The 13349-nt window shown below is 38.3% G+C and overlaps 1 protein-coding gene across 3 annotated transcripts in view; it reads right to left on the reverse strand.

Moving 5' to 3' along the window:
• ARMC8 (armadillo repeat containing 8) overlaps positions 1-13349 on the reverse strand; it is a 106643-nt gene that overhangs the window by 23560 nt on the left and 69734 nt on the right. For 2 of the 3 annotated variants that reach the window (XM_047736044.1, XM_047736035.1), the window contains 3 exons: positions 4190-4272; positions 3796-3877; positions 213-299 (listed from right to left, as the gene is read on the reverse strand). In XM_047736044.1, the coding sequence (XP_047592000.1) occupies positions 213-299; positions 3796-3877; positions 4190-4272 (252 nt within the window). The remainder of the gene's footprint in view (positions 1-212; positions 300-3795; positions 3878-4189; positions 4273-13349) is intronic. The other variant, XM_047736053.1, reaches the window with a different exon arrangement.

Here is a 13349-nt window from a genome sequence, read left to right on the forward strand (position 1 = left end):
GGCTGGATCCCACGACCCTGAGATCATGATCTGAGACAAAACCAAGGGTCAGATGCTTAACTGACTGAGTCATCCAGGCAGATGTAGTATTTTACTCTAGCAGTAGTTTTTATATGTCAATCCTGAAATTTCAAAGTCAACTACTACGAAATTTATGTGATTAAACTCTAGGTAGACTGGGCAAAGTCTAGGAAGAGAAAATCGATACTAACCTCTTTGCTTGGAGAAAATTCAAGAAGAAGATTACATAGCATGGAAGATGCTACTACTAGGATTTCATCTGGTGCATTTTGTAAAACCTATGGAGTTTAAAAAAGGGATGCTATTAATGGTTTGGAATGATGGAAGTGAGATCATAAGAACAAATGAGAACCAAAAACAATTTATCTTTCAACTTGGCTTTTCATATTGGATAGTTAGGAAAGATCCACTTGTAATCGTGTCAAACTTTACCTGGTGCTCTAATTATGACTAAGGCCCTCACACCTATCTTGCTGGAGAAGCTACAGCCCCACTGCCAGGATGGGAGGTGCTGCACAGAAAGAGATAAACACGTAAGTCAGCGAGGGGGTGCTCTGTATGAAAAGTGTGAACAGCACGGGACTGCTTTAGAGCAAGTTAGTTAAATTTACTCCATCGTATCAGGCCACTTATGAAACCACAAATTGCCCGAGCCTGAAACATTCTGATTTGTGTGTCTCTAGAAGGGCTTGTTTGACCAAAAGCAGGGGTGAATCAAGCTACTACACAGCTAGGGCAATGTGGGGACTGGTTTTCAGGACTGGAATCACAGCCCTCCTTTTCACTTAGTAGATGTGTGAACTTGAGCTTATTTCTTAACCTCTATGAGTCTTTGAATTGAAGAAAACAACACTTCCTTGACAGGAGTTTTTAAGATTAAATGTGATACAGTGAATATTAAGGGAAGCAACATGACATGGGGGTAAAGCACACAGACCGCCTGAATGCAAATTTCAGCTCAAACACTAAATAAGTATATGAATTCCTTGGCTATAAAATGGGGACGATGGTATTATTGTGAGAATTAACATATAAAAAGATTTTAGAATAGTAACTGGCACACAGTAACGGCTATAAAAATAAAGTTTTTACAAAGGTAATTCATTGTTGTAATTGTTATCATCAGGCACATAGATACAAAGCAAACTAACTGCGATGGACTCTCACTCAACTCAGAAGACAGCATAGCACAATGACAAATGTTAGTCACATTAGCTGTTATCAGAACCTGTTGTTTCTAGATTCCAAGAGTGAAGGCTCATAACCACCACCACTTATATGCAATATCCACTTTAACTAAATCTTCTGCATTTGGGATCAGATCAGGATCAGACCCATGATCCCAAAAGGAATCTTAGAAACTCTTGTTATGCAAACTGGAAATGGATCATCACAAAAAATTTCAGAGAGTTAAATATATTATCTGCTTTCTTCAGCTAAATCAAGTCCAAAGTTCCCAAGTTAATAAGCAAGAATTATAAAATAGAAATAGTTGTCTTAAGATACTGCATTTTAAATTCTCCTGTGAACTGTCAGCTAGTTGATGAAAATCGAATCTCATATACTATGGATCCTGATCTGTGTTTGTCACAACCCCTTCTGAGATCATACAACCCTTCCCTTCCTTTGCCATGCCCTTCCTTTATCCCTCAGGTACACACTCTACCCATTCTTTAAGGCCATCCCCACTCCAGAAACCATCTTGAAGCCCTTCCAGTCAGAAGTCATCCTATCCCCTTCTGAATACCCATAGCCTTTGTTTGTGACCTCTCCTGGGATCCTTATTACTACCTACTATTCAAATTCTTTGTGCAGCCATGCCAATCTCCTTTTCTATTTATAAATTTAAGCTTCTTGAAGGACTAATCTGTGGTTTAATTTATCCTGGCCCATATCAACTGAATGGCACTGCACAAAAGAGGTGCTCAATGAACATTTGTGAATTAAGAAAAATAATTGTTTTCTAAAACTATACTACTTAGAATCATTGCTTGAAATAAGCGAGTGCTTACCAATGCAATTCACTTTAAAAATACTACTATTTTTGCTATATGGAGACTAATATGCTTTTATCAACCTTTATTTCCTAATGAGATAACAATGATAAACTAAAACAGAATAGCTATCAAAATTTTAAAAGCATTTACTCAATGCAATATAAGATATGACACTGAAATTCAGAAGCTGACATCTAATACTGATCAAATAGAATTTCAACAAAATAAGGACAAAAAAATCACAAATAAAATTTTTAATTAAAATGTAATGCCTACTCTTCTGTAGTTTGCTAACCAACAGCTGAAAACATGGCAAAGCAAAAAGGGGGAAAAATCAATAGACATGCAAATAGCCTTGAACTAAGAAAAACCTAAAAGTATCTAGATAAATCACTGACTTACTTCCAAGCTCAAGCTTTTAGTATTATACTTTGTACAACAAGGTAGTAGTTTGATAGTAACTATATTCACAGGTACCCAAGTGTACAAAATCCTTCTAGATTGCCCACCAAACCTTTGTCCAGGTAGAACTAGCTTGAAACAGTATGTTGCCCCATTTCTGAGTCATATGATAGAGGGATAGTGAGCTGAGCAATTAGAGAAAATAGCTCCAGAGAAAATATTTGGAAGTTATTTTGGGAAATAGAAGAGCCTTTAAAAAAATCTTGAACAGACAGAATCCATAAATCAAGATTAAATTGGTATGCAAAAGGTATAATCTAAAATAAGAAAGAATGCCCATAGCAAAATAGCTTTCCTAAAGAGAGTACTGGTCCAGCTCTTTCCACCTGTTGATCATACCTCCAGCACTCCTTCTACTATGGTCATGAAGACATCCTTATGCTTCCTTTGCGGACCATATGTAGTATTTCGCTCATGCTACTCCTTTCTCTGGAAAATCTTCCTGCCTTCCTTTTTCCTTCAAAGTCCACTTCATATTTTTCCTGCCTGAAGCCTCCCCTGGCTATTTTCTACCACAATGATGCCCCTACTGTAACCCGAAGCTTTAAGATGAGGGCAAGAGCTCTGGAGTAAAAAAATTCTAGTAGCCTCACTGTGCCTAAGAGATTTTCATAGTAGATAATGAAGACCAAAAACCAAAACCAAAACCTTAAAAAATTCTACCGATTAAATGCAACGTGTATGATCATTTAAAAACAAAGAAAGAAAGAAAGAAATTAAGAAAGAAGATGGACCAGAGACCAAGTTGACCCACAGTTCTGTAATATGTCAGGGAATAACAGAAGCAGCAACCTAATGCCTCATCTAAGTCTTGATTCAGATTTATTTGACCTCAACCACTTTTTTGTTGTTGTTTTTGGCCCTCAAGGGAAGACCTAAGATCAAAGAAATTATTCTGGTGAGAGAGAAATAGGAGATAACGTTGTGGTAAAAAATATCCAGGGATTGCCAAAAGATTAAGAACAGGTTATACCTTCCCATGACTGATTCCTTTCCTTTTTACAACTAAAAATTACAAAGATTCTGGATGAAGTCTGAGGTGTAATAGCAAACACACAGGGAGATCAGATGAGTAACTAAAGTTTTATTTAATAAAAGAAAACTAGGCATCTGCTTCCCCGTCACACTTGAGATGCTGACCTTGGAAACACGTTCTACAGATCTAAAGATGCTTAAAACATCAGATCTGAGGGGGTAAGTATTCAAAATCTTTCACACAAAAAACAGCCACACTCCCAGACCAGGGAGTGTTATCAGCTACTTTGGCTCCCTACAAAGGCTCTGTGGGAATGGGTGCTACTTGCTGGTTTCTTACCTTCATTAAAGGTTTCCACACAGCGTGATCCTGGAAACTGGTTCGAAGCTGCTGCACAGATCTAGATAAACTGTGCAAACATCTACAAAGAATAATCAAAATTAGCTTCAAAAGAAGCCAAAACTTTTACTTTTCAAACACACTGCTTTGGCATTTCACTAATTACTAATATGCACGTCAAGTATATCTATAGACATTGTTAATTCAACTACTTGAGGACTTCATGGGCTTTCCAGGCTAACTTCTCTGTGAAATGACGTTACACACTGCAGAAGTTCACCCAAGAATACTTTGAGTAACATTTGGATTCTGCGCTTACTTGGTGAAGGTCCGGAAAGGAAACAGGTTAAACACACGGCAAAGGGTTTTTATTCAGACCATTTAAAGCTCATACCTGACGGCAGCTAACCGCACCTTGACACTAGACTCAGACAAGCCAGTCACAATTCGGTCCATCATATTTTCAGTCTCAATGATCTGGAGAAAAAGGTTAATGCTGCATAAATAACAACACGAAGAGGACAAATTTCACTCTTGTAAATGCAAGTATGTTAATATCCATTAAAAGTTTAATGTTTTTAGCAAGAGTTTTTACCTCTGGAACAATCGTTTTGTGGTGGGGCAGACAGCTCATCAGAAAGGAAGGACTATCCACTAAGAACTTGCCAGACTGAACGACAGGCATGAAGGGGCAAATTATGTTTATTTTTAAAAAATACTTAAAACAGTAACTAGATGGCATAAATATTGCAGAGGTGTTACATAAACAGTATTGAGAAAAACTAAAAGATGTAACTGAGTTATCACTAGGCAGGTTCCTGCCAGAGTGAGATTCTAGAAAAATTATGGTTCACACTCAGCCCCTTATGATATGCAACCTGTGGGTTTCCGACAGAGCCACCCCGTGGCTACCTTATTACCAAGCAAAAAGAAACTAAGCTAAATATTTAGAAAAGTAATCCTTGCCATCTTTTTACTGTAACACTAACTCCTATTACATGTAATCACCATAGTCACAATTTTTTTAAATTTAAAAATAAGATAGCGTGTAATTTTCCTTCATTAAGCAATAGACAGATACAAAATAAATACTATGTGGAAGAAATTAAGCTTAATTTGTGTGGTCCTATAGAAAAACCACCTATTGGAAAAAAAGCTAATACAATCACAACCAAAATGTTAACAAAAACAACTAACATTTGTTAAGTACATCTATGTGCTGAGCATTGTGCTACTAAGCATATTACATGATCTGATTTAACCCTCTTGCAGGCATTATTATAATTATTCTCATTAGCCTGTTAGGAAACTGAAGGTTCTAGATGATACAGAGCTTGCCTGGGATCACAAAGCAGAGAGGAACTCAGGCATCTGACTCCAGAGTCCTGATTCTTAGCCATGCTTGTAAAACGGACCTGGTTAGAGAACTCCTGTGCTCATAAGGTAGTCCCCAACGTGAGTGACAATGTTAATGTGAGTCATTACTCCCACCTGGAAAATACCTCGCTGGGAGGTATGTGAAGATCACCTGGGGAGCTCCTTAAGCTGTAGTCCTCTTACTCCTTCCCTTCCTTAAACAGACACATGTCCCAAGGCTCTGCTCATCTCTCACTCTACATATGACAATGCTGGTACTTCAAAATCAGCTTGATATTCCCTAATCTAAAATTTTTTATTCCAAGAACAAAGTGGTGGCGGGGGGTGGGAACACAAGATTATCCTCCGAGAGCTAAGAAATGCTATTAGGCTGGCTCCAGATGCTTAGGAAACCTGGACATGACCAAGAATTTAAAGAAGCTTCTGGATAATGTTTATTGGCCACATCCAACCAAAGATGTAAATCTGCCAAGGGTCAGGACAAGTGTAGCAATCATTAGGCATATAGATTTGCTCTATGATCCTGACCAAATCATTTAACCTCCATGGGCCTTCAGTAAAATGAGGGGCTAGAGCAATTATTACTCTACCTCCAATCATTTGCAATCAGCATGTAAAGAAAAATCATGTTTGCCTGGGCAAAACTACCATGTTATCCAGAAGCAACATGGAAAGGTAGAGTAGAAGAGACGAGACAGTACAGGCCTAGTTAGATAAGGGGTCATAAATCAGGGAGCAGGCTAGACTAAGGGCAAATAGGGCACAGCTCCTATTTACATGGCCACATTTACTTATTCAGTAAATATGTGAATGCCCACCAAATGTGAGGCATGGTTTTAAAATTTGAAGATAAAATGGTGAGGCAGAAAAGCCCTTGTTCCCACCAAACTTACAGTGTAGGTTAAGCGATGCAATGAACTACTGAATGAGTGCTATAGCACTTGCTGTTAGCTAAAGCACTTTAGGAATGACAGGGACAATAGGGCTTAAGGCAGACAGAATGAATTAAGTGTCCACAAAGGACACTCTCAGAATGCTGGGAAATGGCCATTAATGACCATACCAGACAATACTGAGGCTTAGGCCAACAGACAGTGGGGAACTATGTAAGCAGCCAATCATTATATAGAGCACAGTTTCATGCTTTAAGTTTCCTGGGGGTGTGGGAGCTAGTACTCTGGAGCTAGAAAATAGCTATCAACTGGCTGGTAAACCTTTCCCCTAATTTAGGATATAAAACAGTAGGACTATTTGGAGGCATTTTTCTCTTTCAGGCACAAGGTGACCCTTCTTAGGTTACAGTCTATCAAAAAATGTCTACAAGTAGGAGGCCTGGATTTGTAGTCAAACTTGTTGTGGAAGGACTTTAGTAACCCTGCCAACATCTTGGAAAGCCCATTACTTGAATGACTGGCCTACCTTTTCCATCAAGATACCAGTCTGGGAGCGAGAGGGTGAAAATAATGCAAAATCAGAATGTGAAGCTAGGATTCCAATCCAAAAAGGTATCCTGAGAGGCTATGTGAATGAGCAACATGATCTAGCTGTGATTTTGTATTCTTTAGGGTATTCAGATCATCTGCTAAGGGATAAAGGAGCAATACAGTGAACACACTGACCAAAATAAAGACTAAAATGAGATTACGAAGCAGAGAAAGGTTTGGAATCACATTCAGAGAAAAAATTTTTAGGTCAGCTGGGAAGGAGTTGGCAGTGGCTGTTGCCATAGATCTCTGACCCACTGAAGGTCTAAACAGCACCAGATAACTTTTTAGACCTGGGTTGGAAAGCCAAGCACAATAAAACTTGCTCTCCATGGGGCCTTTTTTTTTTTTTCCTTTAAGATTTTATTTATTTATTTGACAGACAGAGATCACAAGTAGGCAGTGAGACAGGCAGAGAGAGAGAGGGAAGCAGGCTCTCTGCAGAGCAGAGAACCCGATGTGGGGCTCGATCCCAGGACCCTGTGATCAGGACCTGAGCTGAAGACAGAGGCTTAACTCGGTGAGCCACCCAGGCGCCCTCCATGGTGCCTTTTAACAACCTGTACTGGGCTACAAAGCCTTGATAATGACAGAGAGCCAAGTCCTAGCCCCTGTAAAGGATCTTAGATCTTTCCAGAATATAAGAGCAATGTCAAATAAAGCTTCAAGTTGTTCTGTCTCATGGTTCTGGCCGGAGATTCCTCAGCCACAGTTCAGCAAATTTGCCCTGTGGCATAGCTTATTGAATTTGCTTTAAAAAAAAAAAAAAAAAAAGGAAGGAAGGAAGGAATAAAAGAAAGGAGGAAGGAAGGGTGGGCAGGTGGGCGGGCCCTCTGTTACACAGACACTGTGCCTGGCCAGTGGTGGACTGAATCTTCAGAGTGGAGGCGCCCTTTCTCTATCTCTGCTCTTCTAGTGGACTGGGTTGTAAATTTAACTACAGAATTAAACCACATAAAAATGCTGCATCATAAACTGACGAAGTTTTAGGTTAATGGACTAGGTGCTAAGTTCTCTCTCTGCTGGTGTCTTTAGTGCTCGTGACTATATGTTTTTGCTAAGCTTTTTTCTCTGACACTGTAGCTCTTTGCAGGGGTAGAAAAGGATCTGAGGCCCTTGCCATTGGGACAGAAGAACCCTATGGTCTGTGAGAGAAAAGGGCAGTAGGCTAGAGGGCCATGGGGAAAATGCAGAATCCAGATAATCCTAAGGTTCATGGCACACATGGGAATGTTCATAAGATGAAAATGGCGTTGACTTACAAGGGAATTCCCTAGCCCTCCATGAGCCCTATTGGACTCATACCTTAGCTGTGGCCAAGTCATATACCACCCATTCCTGAGAGCCTAAAAAGAACTGGAAGAGTCAGAGTTAAAAATAAGGCCCAACTATTCTCCCAGCATGAATGAGGATGAAGCATTTTCCAGGTATTAGCAATTTCAGATTGGACCTTGAACTGTGATCAAAACAGGTCAAGCAGAGAATGTAAAAACCAGGCAAATTCTTACTGGTGTCAAGAAACTTCTCAAACAATTCAAAGTGGGTTGACTTGGGGTCAAGGGAGTTGGGATAGTAAAACAGGCATTTTCTTAGCATCAACTATTTATACTAATGTGCACAATGGTCAGGCAAATACAATTTAATTCCAGGTAGGCTTTTGTGAAAGGTTCCCAGAAAGTCTTCACAGAGGATGACAAGAGGGAACTGGCTACAAAGAGTAAAGACTTGGAATTGAACTAAGATCTAAGTGGGTAAGGTAGCAAATCCAGAAAGTCTAGTTACAGCAGCAGGGACTAAGCAGCCAAGCAAGATTCAGAACAGGGAGGTCAGGAACAAAGAGTAGGTCTGGCAAGGAAAAAGGGTCTACAATGGACACTGCACCCTGTTGGGTATGGATGGCAACCCTTTCAATTCATAAGTGTCACTGTAGACAAGTCCCAGGATACAAAGTTGAGTCTTGCTGACCAGGGGTCACCTATTTAAGGTCCAGGTCCTCATAAAACATCTTTTTTTTTTGAGCAGATGAGCTCTATGAACACAAGGTCTGATGTCAGTACAGTCAAGAGACTGGTTTTAGAAACATGGTAGAGGAAGGAGAGGGGTTATGAGATAACAAGTTAGATGCTAGAGTGAGATAAGCATGTACAACCAGCTTATCCGGTAGCCTGAGTAGAATCAATAGGGGCCTGAGGAGGGATCCACACTTAAAAATGGAAAACCAAACTTTCCCTAGGTTTTAGGAAGTGGCCACACTGATTTTAACACAAACTACTTAACTAAAAGACACGATGCCATGTATATAATGGAAATGCACTTAATATTTATAATTCCTGAGTACATCCTTATACCCATTCCTTTATTAAAACAGAAGAGCAAAACAAATACACCCCAACAGTACACGGCCTTCCACAAATCAAGCTAGGGGCAGCTACAATGCTTGCTCCTAGAGAGGTTCACCCTGGAACCCAATTCCTCAACTGCATTCTTCTCAATGCCACTGACGGCAGCAGACATAACTATCCGAAGGAATTAAAAACATGTATAGTTAAGTTTTTAATTGAATAATGTTAAAATCTTAAGGGATTTTAGAAATAAACTCCTCCTCAGTTCATCACTGAGGTCTTTGAAATTCAGGAAGATTAAGTCCCTGGTCAAGATTCTCCAGGCAAACTGGGACAGTGGTAGGGCTCCACTGGTTTTTCTTACTTCTAGTGTGAGATCCATTTCACTTGCTATGCTTAAGGATGAAATTTTTGCTTAGCCTTAGTAACTAAATTGAGATCTGACCTGGAAAACTGGGAGAAAAGTAGTTAAAAAGATAGCAGTGCTTAAAAAGAAGGAAAGAAAGAAAGAAAGAAAGAAAGAGAAAGAAAGGAGAAAAGAAAAGAAAAAAGAAAAGAAAAGAAAATGTTATCAGTACTGTGGAAACTAAAGCCTATATACTGACATCCTAGGCCGATAAAAATTAATATACTATACAAGACAAGAGAGGTCATCATTAATAAACTGAAATGACAAAGGTACAATTCATAGGGCCCCCAAAGAGAGAGAATAAAAATCAATGATTCAGCTTTAGTTGGGGGTAAAAATGCCAAAGGTGGGAGAGAATGGAAGCCAATGAAGAAAAGGTAAGCCAAGGAAACACTGTGAAAAAAGCCACAAGAGTGAGTTCCACTGATTTTTCAACTCAGTTCCCTGATGATTTGATCTCCATTCTAGAATCAGTGTCTAGCTTCTGTAGATACTAACTAAACAGAATATTCTACTGTTCTCAGGCCATAAGCCCCATCTGTTCTGGATAAGAACTGTAGGCTTTCCCACCCACAGTCTATTCTATGTAATATCTTTGCTGTTGCTCCAACGTAAGATTTTGACATTTTCCTCAAGCAAAGGGTAGTTTCTACCAAAGGCTCTTTTTTTTCTAAAAGATACACAGCTTCTCTTAGGACAAATAGCTGATCAACCCATTATATTCCTGAGTCTCAGGAAACATTTTACAAAGTATTTCTTCCCTTCTCTCAGTCTTCCATTGCTACCCACTCCCACATTCATATCAAATTTCTCAAACTCCATGATCTTCGGACATAGGGGGTGGGAGGAAATAGTTAACTTCTCTCAGCCAGAGAAGTAAAAGCCAAAACATCCTGAGAGTTGGTCTACAAGGCCTCCTTTTGGTCCTTTTTCCTAAAGACACTGAATTAAATTAACATCTAACTCCTCTTACAGGCCAAATGAGAATGGTATCACTTCATTTTAGGAGTGGAGGACCAAGAAGAGAGATCGTTCTTGCAGTGGACACATTCTTAACCTTATAGATTTCATTCTTGCTTTTAAGTCTCTTTAAGTGGTATTTTGTAATTTGTACCTCAGTACCTTTTTCTCTTCTTAAGAGCTAAGCAACTTAAGTGTTCACTAATGTTAAATGTTTAGAAGAAATACTCAAAGTTCTAAACTTCTCTACACTTTGGAAAGAAGTTGGCCCAACGTCTCCTTCTCAAAAAACCAAACACACCATGTCAGAAATACTTATGACATCTAAAAATAAATCAACACTTTCTCAAAAAATATTTCTCTACATATAAAAGTTCAAAAGTTCAATTTTTAAATTTTAAATTTAAAACTCAACTATCAGCTTAATGGCAAAACAAAACCTAAATAGCGGTTACTTTAAATAACAGGACTAGAAACTTCCCCTCCACCTTATACTGTTTTCCAGGGATCTGAATGACGCACTGCCCCAAGAACTGTGCAACACAATGGCCCTGCTCAATCCCTACTCCTCTACATACACAGCTGTGTATGCAACAGTCTTAATTATCCTATAGGTTGGCTGGCTGAATTTTCACGTCCAGACTTACACAATTGACTCATAAATACAAGCACAGCATCCACTATTTGCCAGGTAATGCTTCTATGGAGTTTACATTCTAGTTACAAACATTGTTTGACAAGGGATAACTATTAAAAGAAGATACAAGGATTTCAAAATGTTGCTTTAAGTTTAAATCTATTCCATAAGGAAGCTATCTACAAAATAAAATGCTGAAACAGTACTTCAGTTACATCATTCATTCCGGATGCTTCTAGGACATTAGTTTATAATGTGATCACATCTAGACAGTGCCCTTAGAAAAATATTTCCAACTGATAAAGAAAGAACAGAGATATGAAGATTCTTTATTCTCTGGGTCAAAACTTCTGAAACAACTTATTTTAATATTTTAGAAGGAGAAGGTGAGAATGCTTTCAAATACTCTTATTTTAGATGAGACTATTATATAAGATATATTATCTAAATAATATATAATGTAAATAATACATATTATACTATGACATACACTGATGAAACTGACATACACTGATTATTATATAATGACTCTTCCAGATTCATTCAGAATAGGCTATTTTAATTACAGCCATATCTTAATCATATGTGGCTGTACCGATCATGGCAAAACTGGCTTTCAATGTGGACAACACTTTTTATCGCACATGAGGCTCTGGAATTATTATGTAGCAATTCAGTGTCTCATCTTCTTAACTACTTTAAATTGTGAGCTCCTAAAAGGTACACACCAGTGTTCTTCATTCCTGGACACACAGGAGGAGGTACATATTGTAAATGCCAGATGAATAAATGGGACTAATAAAAGCATCTCACTACCTACTTTGTACTAAAAGCTATGTGAGAAAATAGACACGTTTTTCTGAATCTGATGCTTTGCAACCAGCTAATAAAAGCTATTAAGTTCTCTCAATTCACAGCATTTTCTTTTTCAACTACTTTGACTATCGCACATTCTCCTGTGAATTTTCTTGCCTTTTCATACCATAATTTGGCTCTAGTAATGGTATTTAACTTTACATGAGTAAAGTAACAGTTAACAGCATGGACTTTGGAGTCAGAGACTGGGATAGAATGTAGGTGGTGTCATTTACTATCTGGGTGGCCTTGGTCAAATTGCTTATTTCCTGATCTGCAACAGCTATCTCACAGGGTTATATGAGGCTTAAGGGGAGATAACGCACTAATGCCTACCACTATGTCTAGCACATAGTAAATGCTCAATAAATGGTAGCGGTTATATTAAAATTAGATTTCCTAAACAGATTATCTGATATTTATATCTGAGTTATGTAATTGTTCTATGCCCCCATACCACACAACCCAATGCTTCATATGTCACAAAGGTTGAATAGATGTTTGCTTAATACACACACTGGACCTTTATTTTTCTCTTTGACATGGTGAAATATCTTATTCAGGCAACTTTGCTGACCGATACACAGGACATAATGTTTCCTACCATAAACCAATGTATAGCTATTATCCAATTTGTCTGGGGTCCGTTATATGCCAAAATCATTCAAACAAGGGAATCAGCATGTAGAAAAGTATCCAGTGACCATGACATATCATCAACACTTGATGATACTTCTCTTTCAGGAAGTTAGACAATTGATCTCACCCTCCCCTGACTTTTGTGTGGCCCCATTTCTTTCTACAGTCCATTACAAAGAGGCAAACAGGAAACACAATTTTTCACCTAACTGGTTTATGATCATTTATATTTAGCTATGCATTATTAGCACAGGGTGGGCAAACTTATTTTAGGCTTTGTGGCATATGATTGTGTTGCCAACTACTCAACCTGCCACTGAAGTGTAAAACAGCCACAGGCAACACAGAAACAAATCAATATGGCTATATTCCATAGAATTTTATGAACATTTTATCAATTAGACTTCAATAACGCTGACAAAAAGTAGAAAAAAAACCTTTATGGATACAAATTTGAATTTAATTTATTTCTCAAATGTCAGGAAATATTCTTTTGATTTTTTCCCACCAACCATATAAAAATGCAAAAACCATTCTGACCTGGCAGGTTATAAAATTATTACATAGGTATTAAGTACCTACAGGGTACAGTTTGCCAAGCCCTGTGCTAGCATTTATAATCCTGGGAAAAAGTGTAAGAGCAATGGTCCTGGTTCATCACAAACTCAATTTTCTTGAGGTCTACTATTCCACAAATATTGTATCATCACAAACATTTCATTCATTTCCAGACAGAACATTCTGAAAACTAATTTTAGTTCCAAAAATCTAATAAAGATCATATTTTAACCCATCTCGTGGTTTTCATCTTAGATTGTAAACAACAAAATAGCCAACTTGTACTTCACATT

The sequence above is a fragment of the Lutra lutra genome, chromosome 1 (assembly GCF_902655055.1).
Source record: "Lutra lutra chromosome 1, mLutLut1.2, whole genome shotgun sequence".
In the NCBI taxonomy this organism is placed as follows: Eukaryota; Metazoa; Chordata; class Mammalia; order Carnivora; family Mustelidae; genus Lutra; species Lutra lutra.